At 51.2% G+C, this 25,426-nt stretch overlaps 1 protein-coding gene across 1 annotated transcript in view; it reads left to right on the top strand.

Annotated features, from left to right (window-relative positions):
- Nucleotides 1-25,426, top strand: part of ADA (adenosine deaminase) — a 51,046-nt gene that overhangs the window by 7,543 nt on the left and 18,077 nt on the right. Inside the window, exons 2-3 of the mRNA XM_078867383.1 lie at nt 23,915-23,976; nt 25,156-25,278. Coding sequence (XP_078723509.1) covers nt 23,915-23,976; nt 25,156-25,278 — 185 coding nt within the window. The remainder of the gene's footprint in view (nt 1-23,914; nt 23,977-25,155; nt 25,279-25,426) is intronic.

Here is a 25,426-nt window from a genome sequence, read left to right as displayed (position 1 = left end):
GGGCAGCGATCGCGGCGTGATGAAGGAGGCGGTTGGCCGCCCGTACGGGAACTGAATCAGTGCGGGATGAAGTTAGTGCGGGGCCTCTAGCATATATGTTATGAAGGGGCCCTAAATAAATAAATACAACTTTCGATTGAAAGATTTCGTGACTGCAGGGATTCATCTTCTTGGTAAAGTCACGTAGAAGGGAAAAATACAATAAATAAAAATCTACAATTATATAATAAAATAATAATATAATACTTTTATTATGTTTTCTTTTTATTATTCTATTATTTCCCTTCTACGTGACTTTACCGAAAGAACCAAGAAAATAAATAACGTTAGTATTTAAAAAATGTATAATTTTCATAGTAAATTAAATGCTGTTTTTGTTCATTTGCTATACAGCCAGATAATACGACAAATCGCTAACCTGAAACACCCAGCCGTTCATAAAAGTTGAAGGGCGGTATAGTACTATAATCATAGAGCAAGTGCAGAATCACTGAACCGGATTCGATAGCTTGAAAGCATTTAGCCCTTGAAAGTTCGGGGCCCGTAGCTACTACATGTGTAGCTACTTGTGCTTCTGGGATAATCCGGCACTACTTGCAATCAAAGTTGCTTTCGGAAAACGTTGCAACTTTCCTAAAGTTGCGCCGTTGGACGAGGGGTGAGTGGTGAGGAGGGGGTGGTGAGCGTAGTGGTGAGTGAGCCGATGGTGGAAATATGTGGGGGAGGGGGTGTCAGAGAGGAAGAGCGTTGGGGTTACTCTCGAGGGAGAGGAAGTGATTATGGTGAACTCACACACAAGGACGTACATACACACATACACACGCATACACACACACATACACACATATATACACATACACACACACAAAGACAAAGATCCCCCGTGTCGCCTTTAAAAGGCTGTTGGGGAAAGTGCTGTTAGCGAGCACCTATGAAGGCCGGCACGACACACGAGGGGGGGTGGGTGGCCAGCACCACGCTCGGCCGCCTTTGTCTCCCCGGTGGCGATGTTTCCACACCGCACCAGGTACAAATTTGAGGCTGAGTCGACCTAGGGGAGGCCCAGGGCCGGTTCACATATTCGTCACTGATGTTGGCCGTGAGCGGGAATCGAACTCGGGTCGCCGGCTTTATAACGCAGCGCGCTAACCGCTACACTACCGCTCCCACCTACACACATACACACTGATTCCCTGACACACACACATACACACACCGATTCTCTAACACACATACACACAGATTCCCTGACACACACATACACACTCACACTGATTCCCTGACACACACACATACACACACCGATTCTCTAACACACATACACACAGATTCCCTGACACACACACATACACACACCGATTCTCTAACACACATACACACTGATTCCCTGACACACACATACACACACACACACCGATTCCCTGACACACACACATACACACATACACACCGATTCTCTAACACACACACACCGATTATCAGACACACACATACACACACACCGATTCTCTGACACACACACATACACACACACCGATTCTCTGACACACACACAGATTCCCTGACACACATACACACATACCGATGCTCTGACACACACACACACACCGATTCTCTGACACACACACACACACCGATTCTCTGACACACACACAGATTCCCTGACACACATACGCACACACATACCGATGCTCTGACACACACACACCGATTCTCTAACACACACACCGATTATCAGACACACACATACACACACACTGATTCTCTAACACACACACACACACCGATTCCCTGACACACACACATACGCACACACATACCGATTCTCTAACACACACACCGATTATCAGACACACACATACACACACACTGATTCTCTAACACACACACACACACCGATTCCCTGACACACACACACACCGATTCTCTGACACACACACAGATTCTCTGACACACATACGCACACACATACCGATGCTCTGACACACACACACCATGCAGTCTCCGGCCCAGGGGTTGATTAAGTTCAGATTCCAAACCTCCTCCCGGTGTCTTCCGCTCTCCCTCTCTCTCTCAACTCCCTTTCAACTCTCTCTGAACTCTCTCTCTCTGAACTCTATGGAGAGTTCGGGGTTTATTTTGTTTAACAACAGACCGACGTCATTCTCTCCACATCATCAGCATCATCATCAGCAGCAGTAGCAGCAGCCATGGTCAATCCACTGCTGGATGAAGCCCCCCCCCCCCACCCAGCCACAGCCGCCAACCCCTTGCTGATCTTGCGATGCAACATTCCGCACGGACGGATTTCATCGCTCCATCTCCCAAGTCACGACTTGACTTGGGTTTTCTTGTCAGTCAACCTCCACCGTCAGCAGTGTGGTGTGTGGGGAGCGGGGTGGCCCCTTTGCTGCATTGGCATTGCCGCTACATTGGCATTGCCGCTACATTGGCATTGTTGATGCATTGGCATTGCTGCTACATTGGCATTGCTGCTGCATTGGCATTGCTGCTGCATTGGCATTGTTGATACGACCATCTCCAAACCTTTATGAACAGTTTGCCTTTAGAGGCTAACCTCCTTTGCCCGATGACGACCGCTTGTGTTGTGATCGAAACGTCGTGATATTTGTCTTCACTTTATTTTCATTATAATTTTTTCTTCTTCTATCTAAGTGACTTTACCTAAATAAACCAACTAATTTGAATTCCTGCGGTCACGAATGTTTTAAGTCAAAATTGTGTTGTCGTATCGTTCTGACCCCGTGCCCCTACTGGACACCTGTAGAAGAAGAAAATAAAGAGCTTCCTCTTCTTCTTGGTTCTTTCGGTAAAGTCACGTAGAATGGAAATAATAAAGTAATTAAAATAAAACATTAAAAATAATTCTCACGACGTTTCGGCCACAACGCAAGCAGGTCTGTCGTCTCGACAGACCTGTTCTTCACCTGATGACGGCTGCTTGCGTTGTGGCCGAAACGTCGTGAGAATTATTTTACCGTGTTTTATTTTATTTCAATTATTTTATTATTTCCATTCTACGTGACTTTACCGAAAGAACCAAGAAGATGAATCCCTGCAGTCTTCTTCTTCTCCTTTAGTGCTGCCTAACGGCGTGTGCGACTTCACGATGATATTGGTCCCGGTCTAGCACGGCGTGTAGAGTTTGTGCTGCTGCTGTTAATTGTAGCCGTGTTTTGATGTTACCGAGCCATGTCGTTTTTGGCCGTCCTGGTCGTTTTCAAATCCTTTATATTAAGTTCGCTTGCTTGCTTGCTTAGGACCGTGCAAATCTTTCGGTCGCTTTTTAACCCACTTCCCGTGATCCAATCGAGCTGACATTTTGCACACAGACTCGTTGTGCGTGACAATGCATTTTCGTGAAATAAAATTTCCTACATTTTACACTGTTTAGGGAATTTTTTTTAAATATTTAATTACCAAATGTTTAATGCTGCCAGACAATCATCTGACCCATAGGTGGCAGCCATCTCAAGCCAGAGGACGAGAGGACTCTAGCCGCCCCGATGCCACGCATTTAAAGGATTTATAGTGAAAAACTTTGTTTTTACGGGTTAATTTTTTTCCCTTCGATTTTTCCTTCCAGGATTTGCTTTAATAGCTGGTATTTTTGTGGTCGTTTCGGGCAATGTGGCCTAGGCAGTAACACTTCCTGCTAACGATGGTCTTCAGCAGTTGCCTGTCAGTGCCCATATCTTGCAGAACTTGTGTATTGGTGGTTTTGGCTGTCCGTGGGATTTTCAGCATTCTTCGATACAGCCACATAAGCTTCGAGCCTTTTTGTTTCTGTTGTTGTCCCTGCAGTCGCGAAAGCTTTGAATCGAAGCTTCATAGCTCATCGGATTCCTCCTGCAGTCCAAATCAATGCTCTGATTTTCTCGACCTTACGCCCATCGCCGTCCCTCCTGTCGGTGACGCGCGTCCTGTAACCATCCCCGGGTGTCCATGATCGGCAGGTCGGACTACACGGATTGACTGATTGGCCGGATAACTCGACTAATCGTAATCGGATTACGTGCGCGATAAGACTAACCGACCAAGCGGATTACATTGCAGCAGTAATCGGATTACGTGAGTAATCGGGTTATATTACCATGGTAATGTGACTACATGGATGGTCAGATTACAGTACTTGAGTAATGAGATTACATTGCAATAGTGATCGTATTACTTGGGTAATCAGATTACTTCCACCAAGATACAGCGTGTTGCGTTGGAGTAGCTGAGTGGGGTAACTGAGTGGGGTAGCTGAGTGGGGTAGCTGAGTGGGGTAGCTGAGTGGGGTAGTCCACTCGCTCCACCTAGATACAGAGTGGTGTGTTGGGGTAGCTGAGTGGGGTAGCTGAGTGGGGTAGCTGAGTGGGGTAGCTGAGTGGGGTAGCTGAGTGGGGTAGCTGAGTGGGGTAGCTGAGTGGGGTAGTCCACTCGCTCCACCTAGATACAGAGTGGTGTGTTGGGGTAGCTGAGTGGGGTAGCTGAGTGGGGTAGCTGAGTGGGGTAGTCCACTCGCTCCACCTAGATACAGAGTGGTGTGTTGGGGTAGCTGAGTGGGGTAGCTGAGTGGGGTAGCTGAGTGGGGTTGCCCACTCGCTCCACCAAGATACAGAGTGGTGTGTTGGGGTAGCTGAGTGGGGTAGCTGAGTGGGGTAGCTGAGTGGGGTAGCTGAGTGGGGTAGCCCACTCGTTCCACCAAGATACAGAGTGGTGTCTTGGGGTAGCTGAGTGGGGTAACTGAGTGGGGTAGCTGAGTGGGGTAGCTCAGTGGGGTAGCTGAGTGGGGTAGCTGAGTGGGGTAGCCCACTCGCTCCACCAAGATACAGAGTGGTGTGTTGGGGTAGCTGAGTGGGGTAGCTGAGTGGGGTAGCTGAGTGGGGTAGCCCACTCGCTCCACCAAGATACAGAGTGGTGTGTTGGGGTAGCTGAGTGGGGTAGCTGAGTGGGGTAGCTGAGTGGGGTAGCCCATTCGTTCCACCAGGATACAGCTGTTGGGCACGGGCGTCCGACGTTTCGCGCCGCGTGCTGGGAGCTTCATCAGGAAGTGAATTGAGCGGCTCGGTTTATCTCGAGGTTATCTCGGGCTGGCTGCTGCTGCTGCTGGTGGGAGCGGTGGCGTTTGCTGGTTGTTGGCGTCCGTGTGAATCCATCGCCGTGCGGGGAGCGGTGGCGCGGCGGTTAGCGCCACTGCGCTGTGAACCCGGCGTCCCGAGTTCAGTTCCCGCTCACAGCCAACACCGGTGACGGCGAATATTTGAAACCGGTCCTGAGCCTCCATGAGGTCGACTCAGCCTCAAATGAGTACCTGATGTGGGGGCGTGTGAACATCGGCACTGGGGGGGGGGAGGCAAAGGCTGACAGCTCTTGCCCCAACAGGCTGTTGGAGGCTATACGGGGGATCCTTGTCTTTGCCCGTTGCTGTGTGACAGTATCATTCGTATTCCCTCTTTATTCAAAGGGGGGATACGTTCCGGAGATGCTCGCGTTATGGGACGTTTCGCAGAGAGTAATAATGGCCTACGAAAACCGAACCCTTTTTAATCAATTACCGTGAATAAATACGTGAATAAGCTATTAGATACGTGAACATCATCACTTTATCTCATCACTCTATCTCGTCACTTGCTTTCTCTCTCGACGCAGCAGTCGTCGAGAGTTGCAGGGGGCGATTCGCGGACAGCCATCATCGCGGACGCGACGAGTTCGTGAACAGCGAGGGATCAGTGTCCCGGCGATCCTTGAGGCTGCCCCGACCCACGCGTTCCACTGTCCCCTCTCCGCGTAACGGAGACACGCGTGGCACCAGGGACACGCGTGGCACCATGGACACGCGTGGCACCAGGGACACGCGTGGCACCAGGGACACGCGTGGCACCAGGGACACGCGTGGCACCAGGGACACGCGTGGCACCAGGGACACGCGTGGCACCAGGGACACGCGTGGCACCAGGGACACGCGTGGCACCAGGGACACGCGTGGCACCAGGGACACGCGTGGCACCAGGGACACGCGTGGCACCAGGGACACGCGTGGCACCAGGGACACGCGTGGCACCAGGGACACGCGTGGCACCAGGGACACGCGGAACAGATCCGTCCCCGACGGGTTAGGCAAACGGGCGTGCACAGTTCGACCGCGGCATCGCGTCGCCTGCGAACGATCGTGAAGCGGGCCTTCGGGAGGGACGCGTCGCGGATGGAAGAGGTGACGACTTGTGTGCGCGTACGTGCGCGTACGTCGAACTTCTATCGTGCCGTGCGGAGCCTACCGTGCTAATGACGGCCGGTGGTCAAGACCGAGGGCGGTGCGCAGAGGGTTTTGATTCCTTACCCGTACCCGTACCCGGCCGGGTACGGGTACCCGTTTCCCTACCCGTACCCTACCCGAAATGAGTGACAAACGGTGACTCACCAGTGACTCACGGCCTACCCGTACCCGTACCCGGCCGCGCCAGGGTTGCAAACGGCTACCCGTACCCGGCCGGGTACGGGTAGCCGGGTATCGGGTAGGGTACGGGTATCGGGTACCCGGTTGCGACCTCTGGCGGTGCGGCAGCCAAGGGCGGTGAAACAGGCGTGGGGTGGCGCCCCCGTCGAGGGCAGCGAGCGCCGTCGTAGGAGATGGAGCGACGGAATCGGCACGCGCGCCGGAGCCACGGCGAGCGTGGCAGTCGGGGGAACCGCGAGACGTGGCTGGCGGATTTTGGGGACGCTGTGGATAGATCGTGTCTGAAGGTTACGATGATTGGGGCGCCACGGTAGCGAGATGTTAACTACCTCGCCCGGTGTACAGGAGGTGGTGGGTTCCATCTCGACCCTGACGCCTGCTGCTGTATATTTGGAGTTTGCGTGTCTCTCTCATCATCATCATCATCACGGTGGCTAGGAGATGTTAACTACCTCGCCCGGTATACAGGAGGTGGTGGGTTCCATCCCGACCCTGTGGATTTTTCTCCGGGTCCTTCGGTTTTCCCCCCCACATTTTCAATCGACATCGCGCGTTTCGAGTGTTTGGCTGCTGTACATTTCCACGTGATGAGACCACCTCGTTGAACCTGCCATCTGTGGCCAGGTCGCTTCTGAAAAACAGCTAAACAGCTCAGTGGGCCTTGCCTGCTAAAACAAAAACAATATAGTAGTAGGTTTTTACCCTTTAAACTGGTACAAAACTGACACCTTTATACAAGGCATCATGTTTGCAATAACCTCAACACAAGAAGTCAAAATGCAAACAAAAAGAAGCAACTGATAATGGTAATGATATGCACTGTCCTTGAAGTTGATTGGTCCACACCCGAGACAGCTTACCTTAGAGCCTAGTCTACATTGGTGTTGGACCAGATGACGCCAAAAGGCGCACAACTCAAAAACAATATAGTCAAATAGCCATCGGCCATGGGCTGTCCACTGCTGGATGAAGGCGTCCTTCTGCTCCCCCGAAGCCACCGACACAGACTCGCTCCGTCTACTCCGTGGATGCGTCCCCTCGCGTTCCATTCCTTGGCAATGGGGGGGGTGAGGGGAGGGGGGCTGTTAGAGGAATGTGGAATTTGCTCGTGAGGCTGCCCGATGGTTGTAAAAGGCAAGGGGGCCTCTCTGTGTGTGTGTTGGCGTTGTTCAAGATCGCGTTGACGTCATCGGCAGTGGTGCTTGGGCTGCTGCTTTCCATGTCCGGGCGATGATGTCGATAAGCCGCCACTCCGTTGAGCTGTCCGTTGTGATGATGGCCAGGTGGCTTCTGGGAAAAAAAATAGCTACGTAGCTCAGTGGGGGGGGGGGGCTTACCTGGTAAGATAAAAATTAAAAGTTGAGCTTTTTTAGTTGAGATTATCAAGCGGCCCCTTACGGTCCCAGCAACCCCGGGGAGAAGGGTTCTCGGTTCTATTCCTGTCCACAGGGACGGGAACGAGAAACAAAACGAAGCGAGACCAGGGTGCCACGGCAGCCGTGGTGGGGACCTTGAGGTCACAAGGTCACACCCCCCCCCCCCCCGCTACTCTCAAATTTGAGGTGGACCTTTTTATTTCAACAAACAAACATTGATTATGGGACCTTTTTGTTATCATGGGACCTTTTTTTTAATCAATGTAAAAATATGAGAAATAAGCTGAGGTTTTACCCTCTCTATAGCTGCTCACCCCGAACTATAAATGCTCCGATACGTGTGGCATTGTTATATTCTTAGGTTTTTCGGTAAAGTCACGTAGGTAAAAAATTAAAATTAATAAAAGTAAAATGAAATAAAGTGTGGCATTGTCTTTGGGCTGTTCGCCTGATGGCGTCGTTCTCTGGTCTGACACTGATGGTGGTGAGACTGGGCCATGAAGAAGGCTGCCTGCCTCTGATGTAGGCCAATCAGTTTCAAGGACAATACGTATATTAATGATCAAAGCATGTTTGCATGTTCAACACAAGTACTGTGTGGTTAATGCAGACTTGATTCCTTCCAAAATGTATCTGATTCATGTTTGAACATCTCCTGTTTTATTGCCAGAAAGGGTAAAACCAGTTCTTATTGTATTTGTTAAATGTTACCAGGTAAGGCCCGCTGAGCTGTATAGCCCTTTTACAGAAGCGACCTGGCTATCACAAACGATAGCTGAACGAAGTGGCTTATCATCACGTGGGAGATGTATAGCAGCAGCCACATACTCTTAAACGCTTCACGTTGGTTCTGAATGTGGAGGGGCAAAACGGGAGGAATCCGGGGAAAAAATCAACGCGACCACTGGATGAGATAGAGAGAGAGAGACATGCAGCAGCAGACGTCAGGGTCGGGATCGAACCCACGTCCTCATGCAGACCAGGCGAGGGAGTTAACATCTCCTAGCCACCGTGATGATGATGAGATAGAGAGAGACACGCAGACTCCAAATATACAGCAGCAGACGTCAGGGTCGGGATCGAACCCAGCTCCTGTAGACCAGGCGAGGTAGTTAACATCTCGCACAACATGGCGCCCCGGGCCTGCATGGCACCGGCCACAACTCCACCACCAGGAGGCATTAATAGGTGCTCGCAAACAAGCACGTGCATTAAGTGTGTAGGCGTTACGTCAACATGCTGTGTGGGAGCTAGCGGAGAGGAAGTGGATGTCCATATACATTTTTTCGTTTCTGTCAAAAGCCACAATTCCACGACCGTTATCAGTTATCAGATTGTAGAGAATACAGTGGATACTGTACGGAGGTCGAGGCAAACAAAACTAAATTCGTGATCACAGTATTTACACGCGCAGGTTGACACATTGAGCCGTGATGAGGTCCAGAGAGAATGATGGAGTGACAGACCGAGTCTCTGATGTGGGTCGCGAGACAATAGAGTGACAGACCGAGTCTTTGATGAGGTCTCTAGACAATGGAGTGACAGACCCAGTCTATGATGTGGGTCGCGAGACAATGGAGTGACAGACCGAGTCTCTGATGGGGTCTCTAGACAATGGAGTGACAGACCCAGTCTATGATGTGGGTCGCTAGACAATGGAGTGACAGACCGAGTCTCTGATGGAGTCTCTAGACAATGGAGTGACAGACCCAGTCTCTGATGGGGTCTCTAGACAATGGAGTGACAGACCGAGTCTCTGATGGGGTCTCTAGACAATGGAGTGACAGACCGAGTCTATGATGTGGTCTCTAGACAATGGAGTGACAGACCGAGTCTATGATGTGGGTCGCTAGACAATGGAGTGACAGACCGAGTCTCTGATGGGGTCGTTAGACAATGGAGTGACAGACCCAGTCTCTGATGGGGTCTCTAGACAATGGAGTGACAGACCCAGTCTATGATGTGGGTCGTTAGACAATGGAGTGACAGACCGAGTCTCTGATGGGGTCTCTAGACAATGGAGTGACAGACCCAGTCTATGATGTGGGTCGCGAGACAATGGAGTGACAGACCGAGTCTCTGATGGGGTCTCTAGACAATGGAGTGACAGACCCAGTCTATGATGTGGGTCGTTAGACAATGGAGTGACAGACCGAGTCTCTGATGGGGTCGTTAGACAATGGAGTGACAGACCCAGTCTCTGATGGGGTCTCTAGACAATGGAGTGACAGACCCAGTCTATGATGTGGGTCGCGAGACAATGGAGTGACAGACCGAGTCTCTGATGGGGTCTCTAGACAATGGAGTGACAGACCCAGTCTATGATGTGGGTCGTTAGACAATGGAGTGACAGACCGAGTCTCTGATGGGGTCGTTAGACAATGGAGTGACAGACCCAGTCTCTGATGGGGTCTCTAGACAATGGAGTGACAGACCCAGTCTATGATGTGGGTCGTTAGACAATGGAGTGACAGACCGAGTCTCTGATGGGGTCTCTAGACAATGGAGTGACAGACCCAGTCTCTGATGGGGTCTCTAGACAATAGACTGACAGACCCAGTCTCTGATGAGGTCTCTAGACAATGGAGTGACAGACCGAGTCTCTGGTGAGGTCTCTAGACAATGGAGTGACAGACCGAGTCTCTGATGGAGTCTCTAGACAATGGAGTGACAGACTCAGTCTCTAATGGGGTCTCTAGACAATGGAGTGACAGACCGAGTCTCTGATGGGGTCTCTAGACAATGGAGTGACAGACCGAGTCTCTGATGGGGTCTCTAGACAATGGAGTGACAGACCCAGTCTATGATGTGGGTCGCTAGACAATGGAGTGACAGACCGAGTCTCTGATGGGGTCGTTAGACAATGGAGTGACAGACCCAGTCTCTGATGGGGTCTCTAGACAATGGAGTGACAGACCCAGTCTATGATGTGGGTCGTTAGACAATGGAGTGACAGACCGAGTCTCTGATGGGGTCTCTAGACAATGGAGTGACAGACCCAGTCTATGATGTGGGTCGCGAGACAATGGAGTGACAGACCGAGTCTCTGATGGGGTCTCTAGACAATGGAGTGACAGACCCAGTCTATGATGTGGGTCGTTAGACAATGGAGTGACAGACCCAGTCTCTGATGGGGTCTCTAGACAATGGAGTGACAGACCCAGTCTATGATGTGGGTCGTTAGACAATGGAGTGACAGACCGAGTCTATGATGTGGGTCGCTAGACAATAGAGTGACAGACCGAGTCTCTGATGGGGTCTCTAGACAATGGAGTGACAGACCCAGTCTCTGATGGGGTCTCTAGACAATGGAGTGACAGACCCAGTCTATGATGTGGGTCGTTAGACAATGGAGTGACAGACCGAGTCTCTGATGGGGTCTCTAGACAATGGAGTGACAGACCCAGTCTATGATGGGGTCTCTAGACAATGGAGTGACAGACCCAGTCTATGATGTGGGTCGCGAGACAATAGAGTGACAGACCGAGTCTCTGATGGGGTCTCTAGACAATGGAGTGACAGACCCAGTCTCTGATGGGGTCTCTAGACAATGGAGTGACAGACCGAGTCTCTGATGGGGTCTCTAGACAATGGAGTGACAGACCCAGTCTCTGATGGGGTCTCTAGTCAATGGAGTGACAGACCCAGTCTCTGATGAGGTCTCTAGACAATGGAGTGACAGACTGAGTCTCTGATGGGGTCTCTAGACAATGGAGTGACAGACCCAGTCTATGATGTGGGTCGCTAGACAATAGAGTGACAGACCGAGTCTCTGATGGGGTCTCTAGACAATGGAGTGATAGACCCAGTCTCTGATGGAGTCTCTAGACAATGGAGTGACAGACCGAGTCTCTGATGGAGTCTCTAGACAATGGAGTGACAGACCCAGTCTCTGATGGGGTCTCTAGACAATGGAGTGACAGATCGAGTCTTTGATGAGGTCTCTAGACAATGGAGTGACAGACCGAGTCTCTGATGGGGTCTCTAGACAATGGAGTGACAGACCCAGTCTATGATGTGGGTCGCTAGACAATGGAGTGACAGACCGAGTCTCTGATGGGGTCTCTAGACAATGGAGTGACAGACCCAGTCTATGATGTGGGTCGCTAGACAATAGAGTGACAGACCGAGTCTCTGATGGGGTCTCTAGACAATGGAGTGACAGACCCAGTCTCTGATGGAGTCTCTAGACAATGGAGTGACAGACCGAGTCTCTGATGGAGTCTCTAGACAATGGAGTGACAGACCCAGTCTCTGATGGGGTCTCTAGACAATGGAGTGACAGATCGAGTCTTTGATGAGGTCTCTAGACAATGGAGTGACAGACCGAGTCTCTGATGGGGTCTCTAGACAATGGAGTGACAGACCCAGTCTATGATGTGGGTCGCTAGACAATAGAGTGACAGACCGAGTCTCTGATGGGGTCTCTAGACAATGGAGTGACAGACCCAGTCTCTGATGGAGTCTCTAGACAATGGAGTGACAGACCCAGTCTCTGATGGGGTCTCTAGACAATGGAGTGACAGATCGAGTCTTTGATGAGGTCTCTAGACAATGGAGTGACAGACCGAGTCTCTGATGGGGTCTCTAGACAATGGAGTGACAGACCCAGTCTATGATGTGGGTCGCTAGACAATAGAGTGACAGACCGAGTCTCTGATGGGGTCTCTAGACAATGGAGTGACAGACCCAGTCTCTGATGGAGTCTCTAGACAATGGAGTGACAGACCCAGTCTCTGATGGGGTCTCTAGACAATGGAGTGACAGACCCAGTCTCTGATGGAGTCTCTAGACAATGGAGTGACAGACCGAGTCTCTGATGAGGTCTCTAGACAATCGACTGCCAGATCCGTTTCCTAATGAGGTTACCGGACAGTAATAGACTGGCAGATATACCGAGTGAAGTAGTGCATCTGTTTGCGTGAGTGTGTGTGTGTGAGTGTGTGTACAGCGAATGTGTGTGTGTGTCTACGTGTGAGTGGGTGAGTCTGTTTCATGCTCATTAATGTGTGTGCGTGTCTGTGTGTATAGAGTGTAGCGGTCAGCGCGCTGCGCTACGAACCCGGCGACCCGAGTTCGATTCCCGCTCACGACCAACAGCGGTGACGATTATTTGAACCGGTCATGGGCCTCCCCTAGGTCGACTCAGCCTCAAATGACTACCTGGTGCGATGTGTTAATATCGCCACTGGGGAAACAAAGACGGCTGGGCGTGAAGCTGGTCACCCCCCCCTCGTTTACTGTAGCTCGCTAACAGCGCTTGCCCCAACAGTACCTTAAGGCTATATGGGGGATCTTTGTCTTTGTATGTATGAGTGTCTCTGTCTTGTGTGTGTGTTGATACGTGGGGAGCGGTAGTGTAGCACTTAATACACTGGCCTACAGAACCTAGCCGCACGAGTTCGATTCCCGCTCACGGCCAACGCCGGTGACGATTATCTGAACCGGTCCTGGGCTTCCCCTAGGTCGACTCAGCCTCAAACCAGCACCTGTTGCGGTCTGTAAGCATCGCTACTTATGGCAGTAGCCCGCTAACAGCACTTGCCCCAACAGTTTGTTAAGGCTATACGGGGTGGCGGCGAGGTCTGTGTATATCTGTGTTGTATAACCAGGAATGTGTGTGTGTCTCTGTGGTCGTGTGTGTGTACGTGTGTGTGTGTGTGTGTACGTGTGTGTGTGTACGTGTGTGTGCTTGCGTAGCGGTGTGGCAATGTGCCGAATTGACAACAGCTCTGGGTTGTGAAAATCCCTTTTCGCAATCTCTCAAAAAGCGCTGGCACAAACACATCCCCCGTCCACAGTTTCACTTTGCAGAGGTCTCCCCCCGAACACCGAGGCACACGACAGCTGCAGCAAACAAACCAGACGCAAGTTTCCCATGCTGCATGCTGCAAAGCGTCAATCCACAGCCCGCGATTCAACTATACTCAGGTCTCCCCCGAAAACCGAGAGACACGACAGCCGCAGCAAAGAAACCAGACGCAAGTTTCCCATGCTGCATGCTGCAAAGCGTCAATTCATAGCCTGCTCTGTTATTCGCGATCCGGTAATTGCCGTGGTTATGACTGATTTTGACACCGCGACACAATCTCTCACTAATTGTACCAGGAAAGGCTACACCGAGCTACGTAGCCGATTATCAGAAGCAATCTGACTGTCACACATGATAGCCCCATGAAGTGGCTTATCGTGATCACGTAGAAAAATGTATTGCAGCCCAAATGACTCGGAAACGCGCGATGTTGATTCTAAATGTGGAGGGGTAGAATTGGAGGACCCGGAGAAAAATCCACGCGACCACGGAGAGAGAGAGAGAGACACACCGCAAATTCCAAATATACAGCAGCAGGCGTCAGGGTCGGGATCCACAACCTCCTGTATACCAGGCGAGGTAGTTAACATCTCCTAGCCACCGTGATGATGATGAGAGAGAGAGACACGCAAACTCCAAATATACAGCAGCAGGCGTCAGGGTCGGGAACCACAACCTCCTGTATACCAGGCGAGGTAGTTAACATATCCTAGCCACCGTGATGATGATGAGAGAGAGAGACACGCAAACTCCAAATATACAGCAGCAGGCGTCAGGGTCTGGATCGAACCCACGACCTCCTGCATACCAGGCGAGGTAGTTAACATCTCCTAGCCACCGTGATGATGATGAGAGAGAGAGACACGCAAACTCCAAATATACAGCAGCAGGCGTCAGGGTCAGGATCGAACCCACGACCTCCTGCGTACCAGGCGAGGTAGTTAACATCTCATCGACACTGCGGCGCCGTTTTGTGTTCAAGGTGCTTACGGTATTAGTCTCCCCCGCCCCCCATGGGATCATCGGGATATCGGAGAACAAACATTCGTTCAATTTCGATTTAAAGCTTTCGTGACTGCAGGGATTCATCTTCTTGGTTCTTTCGGTAAAGTCACGTAGAATGTAAAGAATAAAATAATCAAAATAAAACATAATAAAATAATTCTCACGACGTTTCGGCCACAACACAAGCAGCCGTCCTCAGGTGAAGAACAGGTCTGTCGGAAAGACGCTGTCTTGACTGCAGGGAGTCTTTCCGACAGACCTGTTCTTCACCTGAGGACGGCTGCTTGCGTTGTGGCCGAAACGTCGTGCGAATTATTTTATTATGGTTTATTTTTATTATTTTATTATTTCCCTTCTACGTGACTTTACCGAAAGAACCAAGAAGATGAAACACTCGTTCGTCAACAAAGCTGCACGTGTGTGTCAGATCAGCACGGTTGGCTACGTACGGTGCGAAAGAAGTTCAACACACACACTGCCCATAGACTAACTACTACCCGTAGACTCAACACTGCCCATAGACTAACTACTACTCGTAGACTCAACACTGCCCATAGACTAACTACTACCCGTAGACTCAACACTGCCCATAGACTAACTACTACCCATAGACTAACAACTACCCATAGACTCAACACTGCGCCTCCGATTAGCGCGATTGGCTACGTACGGCGCGAAAGAAGTTCAACGTAGGTACATGCAAAGGACAAGTATATAACGGGCGACGTTTCGGGCAATGGCCCTTCTTCAGAGCACTAGAATTGAGAGGCTGGAAGAGAGAGAGAGAGAGAGGGTGGATGATGAGAGCTGAAGGTTATTTTACACCACTAGGAGATGGGGCCCTGATTGATGAGAATTCTATTTAACAAACTTTGCGTTGTTAATCCCGATGACTTAATCGGGTGCGATAACGCAGGACGTGTTTGTACTCTCGTGGTAGTGCCTTATGCCGCCGACAGTCCCGACTCCAAGCACGGGCTACGTCGAGTGAGGAGTCAAACGGTGGCGCGAACCCCACGGGGAGAGAGGGAGACGCTACCCCCTCCCCCCATCTGTGGCTCTGCAGGGGGTCAACAGCGCATCGCTGTTGACCGGTTCGAATCCATCTCTCGGTGCGGGAGTTGGAACAATGAATACGGGGGGGCGGGGGGGGGGGAGTTTCTCTTATAAACCGACCTCCTGTATACCAGGCGAGGTAGTTAACATCTCCTAGCCACCGTGATGATGATGAGAGAGAGAGAGACACACCGCAAATTCTAAATATACAGCAGCAGGCGTCAGGGTCGGGATGCACGACCTCCTGTATACCAGGCGAGGTGGTTAACATCTCCTAGCCACCGTGATGATGATGAGAGAGAGAGACACCGCAAATTCCAAATATACCGCAGCAGGCGTCAGGGTCGGGATCCACGACCTCCTGTAGACCAGGCGAGGTGGTTAACATCTCCTAGCCACCGTGATGATGATGAGAGAGAGAGACACGCAAATTCTAAATATACAGCAGCAGGCGTCAGGGTCGGGATCCACGACCTCCTGTAGACCAGGCGAGGTGGTTAACATCTCCTAGCCACCGTGATGATGATGAGAGAGAGAGACACCGCAAATTCCAAATATACAGCAGCAGGCGTCAGGGTCGGGATGCACGACCTCCTGTAGACCAGGCGAGGTGGTTAACATCTCCTAGCCACCGTGATGATGATGAGAGAGAGAGACACCGCAAATTTCAAATATACAGCAGCAGGCGTCAGGGTCGGGATGCACGACCTCCTGTACACCAGGCGAGGTAGTTAACATCTCCTAGCCACACCGGAGCCCCTCCCAAGTGGAGGCCCCTATCCGCCAGCAGTGGCAATGAGCGCGCAGTTGCAGAGCTGCGCCTTTTGCCCCCCTGCATCGGTGCGGATTAGATCGCTTCAACTCCCGATTCTCCCTCATCCGTCTCAGCTCAGCAAGCAGCGCCTTGGAAGGGAGCGTTATTTTAGCTCCCAGATCCGTTAAGACGGCTCAACACGCACAAGGACAAAGATCCCCCGTGTAGCCTGAACAGACTGTTGGGGCAAGTGCTGTTAGCGAGCAGCACCTATGAAAGCCGGCACGGCACACGGAGGGGCTGGGTGGCCAGAACCACGCCCGGCCGCCTTTGTCTCCCCAGTGGCGATGTTTACACACCGCACCAGGTACTCATTTGAGGCTGAGTCGAACTCGGGCCGCCGGGTTCGTAGTGCAGCGAGCTAACCCCTACACTACCGCTCCGCACAACACGCACACACACGTACACACGCGGGCAGTAGAACTATAGCAGAGTCAACCTGGGCCTTTGCTCACAGCCACGGTGGCTAGGAGATGTTAACTACCTCGCCTTGTATACAGGAGGTCGTGGGTTCGATCACGACCCTGGCGCCTGCTGTTGTATATTTTGAGTTTGCGTGTCTCTCTCTCTCATCATCATCACGGTGGCTAGGAGATGTTAACTACCTCGCCTTGTATACAATAGGTCGTGGGTTCGATCACGACCCTGGCACCTGCTGTATATTTTGAGTTTGCGTGTCTCTCTCTCTCATCATCATCACGGTGGCTAGGAAATGTGAACTACCTCGCCTGGTATACAGGAGGTCGTGGGTTCGATCACGACCCTGGCGCTTGCTGCTGTATATTTGGAGTTTGCGTGTCTCTCTCTCTCATCATCATCGCGGGGGCTAGGAGATGTTAACTACCTCGCCTGGTCTACAGGAGGTCGTGGGTTCGATCCCGACCCTGACTCTTGCTACATATTTATTTGGGGTTTGCATGTTCTCACTCCCGGTGGTCACGTGGATTTTTTTCTCCGGATCCTCCGGTTTTTTTCCCACATTAAGAAACGCGCATTTCGACTTTAGAGTTGTTGGCCGCTGTACATTTCCGCGTGACGATGAGCCACTTCGTGGGGCTATCACTCGTGATGGCCCGGTCGCTTCTGGACAAAGAGCTGCGTATCTCAGTGGAGCTCTATCTGGTAAAATAACAAAAAATGTTGCAATTAATGACTTGCCCTAAACACTATGTTAAGGTTATACGGGGGACCTTTGGTTAGTTCCACGGGACGGGGGGGGGGCTGATGGGTTCTCTGTGGGCGTTCGCTATCAGCGCTCGGTCCAACAATCTGTAAAAGCTATACGGTGCTGTGGGGGGGTGAGGTGGGGGGTCTTTGCTTAGTTCCACTGGAGGTGGTGGCCGGGGCACGTTGGGGATTTCTCTGTTGCTTGTCGTTTGCACCTTTGCTCGCGAGCCTCGTAAAAGGGCGAGATTACAGCTCCGATGTTCCGCGGCTCACGAACAGTCGGTCGGTGGCTGCAATCGTTGCGGGCGGGGGCGGGGTGCGGAAAAAAACAACTCTTAACTCTCGATTTAAAGGTTTCGTCACTGCAGGGATTAATCTTCTTGGTTCTTTCGGTAAAGTCACGTCGTGAGAATTATTTTATTATGTTTTATTCTAATTTTTTTATTATTTTCCTTCTACGTGACTTTACCGAAAGAACCAAGCAGATGGAACTCTTAACTCGCTCGTCAATAACAACAACCACACTAAGAGCGAGTGTGTGTGTGTGTGGCCTTAGCAGCACGAATTACATTCTACAATCGGTGACGTTCTTGGGCAATGGGCACATTTTCATGGCGCGTAACCATCTCTTGCGCAATTGTTGGGGTTTTGTTTTTGACCGTCAAGCGGCCACGTTACCGCCACTTGCTGCCGGCAGAGCGAGATCGTACCGCGTGGCGCCTTACAGCGGGGTCAGGGGTCAAGGGCGGCCGAGTTCAAGCCGGGGTTAGGGCGCAACCCAGCGGCCTCCCACCCCCATCACCCCACTCACGACCCCCCAGCCCTCTCTCCCCTTGATTCAGCCTCATCAGCGAAACGTCGCGGGCGCGTGGTGGGGACTCTGGTCCACGTGGCTCCTCCGTTATGTTCTCTCGGGTGCGAGGACCAATTCCCAGGGCGAGTCTCTCTCTCTCCTCTGCTTCGCAGCGCGCTTTTCCCAGCTTTGTCGATTTGTAGGCGCGCGCGCGCGTGTATGTTGAACTTCTTTCACACCGTACGTAGCCGACCGAGCTCATCGGAGGTGCGGTTTGCCGACGATCCCACGCCTCCGCAGGCTGACCGTCCCCACGTTCTACGCGCCGATTGTAAAAGTGACGTTTGCAGAAAGACGCGCGGCGGTCCCACTCCTCGTCATCCTAGTCCACGCAGGCCACCGGGTCACCCTCGTCAGCTTCCCTTTCTTGATTCCACCGTTGTTCCACCATTGGAACCTCATTTGCCAGTAAAAAATATGATCATTGGTTTTTTACCCTTCTATCTGGACCAATCAACTTCAAGGACAGTGCACATTATCAGAGTTATGTTTTTTGTTTGCATTATGACTGCAGGTATTGTGGTCTATGCAAACATGACTCCTTTGTAAAAAAAAGGTGTCAGTTTTGTTGCCAGATAGAAGGGTAAAAAACCAATGATCCACCGTTGTTGTTGTTTTTTTTCAAACGAAATTTTTTTTTTATATTGTAATTTTACCAGGTAAGGCACCACTAAGAAGCGACCCGGTCATAACAAATGATAGCTCGACTAAGAGGCTTATCGTCATCACGGGGATATTTATAGCAGACAAATACAGGGACTCTTCTACTTACGAACGAGTTAGGTTCCAGAGGTCTGCCCCTAAGTCGATTTGTTCGTAAGTCGATTTGTTCGTAAGTCCAACTTTACGCCTGTCGATTACAAACGTGTTGCACGGCGTGTACACTAAACACGGGGAATGGCCTCCTGTAGACGTAGATTCCACTGGTTCTTCATGTTCTGCAGATGTAGATGCCACTGGTTATTCACGTTCTGTAGATGTAGATGCCACTAGTTCTTCACGTTCTGTAGATGCAGATGCTGCTGGTTCTTCACGTTCTGCAGATGTAGATGCCACTGGTTCTTCAGATGTAGATGCCACTGGTTCTTCACGTTCTGCAGATGTAGATGCCACCGGTTCTTCACGTTCTGTAGATGTAGATGCCACTGGTTCTTCACGTTCTGTAGATGCCACTGGTTCTTCACGTTCTGTAGATGAAGATGCCACTGGTTCTTCATTTTCTGTAGATGCCACTGGTTCTTCACGTTCTGTAGATGTAGATTCCACTGGTTCTTCACGTTCTACAGATGTAGATGCCACCACCGCCATCTATTGTGTAGCGGTTGAACTTACGACTCTCGGTCCAAACAGGCAACTTGACATACGGACGGGTTTGTTCGTATCTCTGAAAGTCCGAATGTCCGTAAGTAGAGGAGTCTCTGTACGCGTGATGTTGGTTCTAAATGTCGAGGGAAAAACTGGAGGACCCGGAGAAAAATCCACGCGATCACGGGGAGAAAGAGCGGGTGAGAGATCACAAACTCCAAATATACGGCACGCTGAGTCATTAGGACTCAGTGCTGCGTTGGGGTTTTTACATTCTAATTGTGTAGTGACTCAACTCGGAGACAGTAATAACTGGAGGCCCTTCTTTTATTTCACAAGCACCATCGTGGTAACACACACAACACACTACGTGGGTGCACACTATTATAATTATTATTAAGACCGTCTATCATCGGCGGCACTACGTAGAACAGTTGGTCGGCTGTCTGGTGAAGACGGAGACGACGATGAGGAGATGGTGACGACGATGGACTTGAGCGGAGTGACGGGCATCCCGCTTCCAGCGACAGTCCCGAGGTCCCGTTCAGGGGTCCTTCTGATCCTCCCAGCGTGGCCACGACGCTCCACCCCGGCCACGCCCCCCTCTCTGGGACCTACTCGCGAGTTCCCGGGGCTTCCCGATGGGCATATTCTTAGGTTTTTTCGGTAAAGTCACGTAGGTAAAAAATAAAAAATAATAAAAGTAAAATAAAAATAAAATAAAAATCACGACGGTTCGGAGGCAACACAAGCTTCCGTCTTCAGGTGGAACCATCACAGCACGCTCGCTGTATCAAGTGAATAAGAAATTCCAAGAGATCCGACCTTGTATATATACTGTTTGAGGGGGGAGGAGCCAGGGTAGGCCCCTGGATAGGAGTTTTTTATATCTAGAATTCCCGATGGGCCCCTTCTGTGACCTTTCCCCCCGAGATGTCCCCCTCTCGTGGTCTCTATCGTGGCCTGCTGACGCGAGTGGCGCCGTACACCGCAGTTACCCTTTTCCATCAGCAGCCAGCGCTATGCCACTACAATTGTACTACTTTATTTGATCTTCTTGGTTCTTTCGGTAAAGTCACGTAGAAGGGAAGTAATAATATGCTGGAAGCATATTATATTTTTTGCGACGTAGAATTGTAATGTATTACTTACTGTTAGTAGCTCAGCTTATTGGAGAGTATATTTAGTATACTGATGATACTATGTAGTTTATACTTTAGTTTTTTAACTGGTTGTTTAGTTACTGCAGATACATACTATTAACATTCCTTCCCTTTATTAATGCTACCCCTATCCCCTCCCTTTGATGCTGCTAATCCTGCATAATGCACGAGCATAATATGACTTTGAAACCCCCCGCCCACCTCCTACGCATTTCACAAGTAGTACTAATCACAAACTTGCATTTCCCATAAATATACTTTATTTGAATTTCATTTTAAAGATGTTTAAAGCCAATTGCTGATGATGACGATGATGATGCGGAGTCGTGTTTATTATTCACGTGGGGGGAGGGGAGCAACAACCGGGGCGGCCGGAGAAAGCTGCATGCCTCGAGCGAGGGAGCAATGCTCGATACCCCCCCCCCCCCCCCATACAGATTGATTAAAAGAGATGGCGGTTTAGTTGCACACACTTCGCTGTAGCACCGCCTTCTTTTGTAGCACCGCCTTCTCCTGTAGCACCACCTTCTCATGTAGCACCATCTTCTCCTGTAGCACCACCTTCTCCTGTAGCACCACCTTCTCATGTAGCACCACCTTCTCCTGTAGCACCACCTTCTCATGTAGCACCACCTTCTCATGTAGCACCACCTTCTCCTGTAGCACCACCTTCTCCTGTAGCACCACCTTCTCCTGTAGCACCACCTTCTCATGTAGCACCACCTTTTCATGTAGCACCACCTTTTCATGTAGCACCACCTTTTCATGTAGCACCACCTTCTCCTGTAGCACCACCTTCTCCTGTAGCACCACCTTCTCCTGTAGCACCACCTTCTCCTGTAGCACCACCTTCTCCTGTAGCACCACCTTCTCATGTAGCACCACCTTCTCCTGTAGCACCACCTTCTCCTGGCAGAGCCACGGTGGTACTGCTACCTACTCGACGCCCACCCACGGGTAGAAGGGAGTTCCAAACAATCCGTGTGCGATCCGCCAACCTCTCGCTGCTCCCTGCGCGAGCACAGCGGCTCGTTGTGTTTCCTCCCAGGGCCGCTGTCAACCATCGTCCCCCATGGCTGTCAACCCCTTGTCAGTGCTCCACCTTGTTACAGACCAATTCAGACCGTATTGGTCACCCCGTGCCCCCTTATACATCTCAACGTTCATCCTACAAAGTCTCATCACAAGGGAGAAACACAAACACAATAGACAATTTGTTGCCCGTATTGAAACGGCTGTACGCCGTATGGACCTGAAAACTCAATTTGCCTGGACGAGAATACGGGGTGAATCGTATGGGTTGACAGCGATGCTGTCCCTATCACTATCCATATCACTATCCCTAGCACTATCCATAGCACTATCCATAGCACTATCCATAGCACTATCCCTAGCACTATCCCTATCTTACATCGCTGTGAACCCCTTATCAGTGCCCCCCTACCTTATTACAGACCAATTCAGACCGTATTGGTCACCCCGTGCCCCCTTATACATCACAACGTTCATCCTACAAAGTCCCATCGCAAGGGAGAAACACAAACACAATGGACAAAACACGAGTATTCTTTATTGCCCGTATTGAAACGGCTCCTACGCCGTATGGACCTGAAAACTCAACAATTTCCCTGTGCAGGAATACGGGGTGAATCGTGATGGGTTCACAGCTGTGCCCGTGACGTCCACCCCTACGTTGTGTGGTTTAGCGACTCGGTTGATTTGCTGATAAATATTAAGTGGGGGGGGGGGGGGCAAAATTAGGCCATAATGTTGCCTTTGTGTGTAACGCGGAATGTGCTAAGGGTGCGTTGTTAGGGGTGTGAGGGTGGTGGTGAGAGTGGTGGTGGTGGTGAGGGGAGGGGTAAGGGTCTACCCACACCCTGACTGACCCTTAGTACCCCAGACCAAGGGTCACTGAGAGAGACAAGGAGGGTAACACGAATACTCGCACCCTATCTACAAAGATAAAGACAAGGACACCCCGTATAGCCTTGAACAGGCTGAAGGGGCAAGTGCTGTTAGCGAGCACCTATGAAGGCCAGAACGGTACACGAGGGGGTGGGTGGCCAACGCCACACCTGGCCGCCTTTGTCTCCCCAGTGGCGATGTTTACACACCGCATCAGGTACTCATTTGAGCTTGAGTCGACCTAGGGGAGGCCCGGGACCGGTTCAGATAATCGTCACTGGTGTTGGCCGTGAGCGGTTATCGAACCCTTGTCGCCAGGTTCGTAACGCAGCGCTAACCGCTACACTACCGCTCCCCACCCTATCTACACACACACACGGAGACAAAGATCCCCCGTATAGCCTTGACCAGGCTGCTGGGGCAAGTGCTGTTAGCGAGCAGCACCTATGAAGGCCGACACGGCACATGAGGGGGTTGGGTGGCCAACACCACGCCCGGCCGCCTTTGTCTCCCCAGTGGCGATGTTTACTACTCTACCGTTCCCCACCTATCAACACACGCACAGAGACAAAGATCCCCCGTATAGCCTTGCACAGGCTGAAGGGGCAAGTGCTTGTCTCGAGAAAAATAGCCGCTCGTGGCCAACACCGGTTACGAATATTTGAACCGGTCTTGGGCCTCCCCTAGGTCGACTCGGCCTTGAATGAGTACCTGGTGCGGTGTGTAAACATCGCCACTGGGGAGACAAAGGCGGTCGGGCGTGGTGCTGGCCACCCAACCCCTCGTGTGCCGTTAGGTGCTCGCTCACAGCACTTTCCCCAACAGTCTGTTGAGGCTACACGGGGGATCTTTGTCTTTGCCTTCCCTGCGTGGACACGTGGAGTGATGATTGGTTCCCAGTGGGTTGTTGATCAATCGTTTGGCTGAAGATGTTTTTTTTGACAAATCTCCTCTTCTGTCTCTCCCCCACCTCCTCATCATCCCCATCCCAGGTTGAACTTCACATCCATTTGGATGGAGCTATTCGACCCTCAACCATCCTGGAATTCGCCAAGTGAGTAGAAATCATGATCATCATCCTCACCTTCATCGCCGTCATCAACATCAAAATCATCATCGTAATCATCGCCATCATCATCGTGATCATAATTTTACCATCATCATTGTAATCATCATTTATTGTAAGCATCATCACCACCACCATCGTTGTCATCAACATCAAAATCATCATCACAGCCATCATAGTTATCACCATCATCTTCACCATCATCATCATCACCAACATCATCGTTGGTATCATCATCATCATCTTCACCACCATCATCATTCTAATCAACATTATCATCATCACCGTCATCATTTTCATCATCACCGTCACCACGAGGCAATAAAACGGGTACCGCTTAAACCTTACAAAAATTATTCACGCATTTTAAAATTCCTAAATGTATACACATGCCCCATACGCAGTGCCGGAGTGGAGTTGTGTCTCAGCGGTGAGCGCACAGCACTACTGCACTGTTCCCGCTCATGACCAATAAGAGTGACAGCGAATTTATTAGAACTGCTCTTGGGGATCCCCTAGGTCGACTCAGCCACCACCTCGTGTTCAGTGCCGGCCTTCGTCGGTGCTACTTGCCAACAGCACTTGCCCCAACAGCCTGTGAAGGCTATACGGGGGATCTTTGTCTTTAGTCACAGCGAACCGAAGGGCGACGATATAGACAAGCGGATGGTCTCATTCATAAATCCGCATCTCTCCACTGGACAATTGACAAATCGGCCTCTCTCCACTGGACCAGTGGTCCAACACAAGCAAACTCTGGAGCGGTTTCCACATTCAGTGTTTCGTCAGCAGCAGAGTCAGGCTTGCGTGTGGACCAACGAGTGCTGCTGTATGTGTGTCGAACTTCTTTCGCACCGTACTAATCGGGAGGTGTGCGGGGGAAGGCCAACAAACTAAACACAACAACAACAAGCAAAGCAACGAGTTTGTCAATGCAGATGATGATTTAAAAGTCGCACAGCTCCCAGCGGCTTCTTCGTCATACCGCAAGGAAGAGAGCGTTCCAGACGGCCGCGGAAGAGGAGCCGCACACGATGCGGTGACTACCACCGCCCTCGTTCGACGGCAGCGACAGCCGCTGCCGCTGCTATCGCCGCTGCGAGGATGAAGCGGAGAGTTCGCGCGGGACGAGTTTGACTCCCTCCCCCCGCGTGGCGCTGTGCGCAGGAAGCGCGGCGTCAAGCTGCCGGCAGACACGGAGCGGGAGCTCCACGGCTGCCTGAGCTACGGGGAGCCCTCGTCGCTCACCAAGTTCCTCGAGTACTTCGCCCTCTACATGCCGGCCATCGCGTGAGCACTCTCGCAAGCACGCGCGCGCACACGCACACACGCACGCACACACACGCACACACGCGCACACGCACACGCACGCACGCACACACACGCACGCACACGCACGCACACGCACGCACACGCACGCACGCGCGCACACACGCAC

Source organism: Lampetra fluviatilis, chromosome 23 (genome assembly GCF_964198595.1).
Source record: "Lampetra fluviatilis chromosome 23, kcLamFluv1.1, whole genome shotgun sequence".
In the NCBI taxonomy this organism is placed as follows: domain Eukaryota; kingdom Metazoa; phylum Chordata; class Hyperoartia; order Petromyzontiformes; family Petromyzontidae; genus Lampetra; species Lampetra fluviatilis.
The sequence above is the reverse complement of the archived record's forward strand: the minus strand, read 5'-3'. Positions and strand labels throughout refer to the sequence as shown.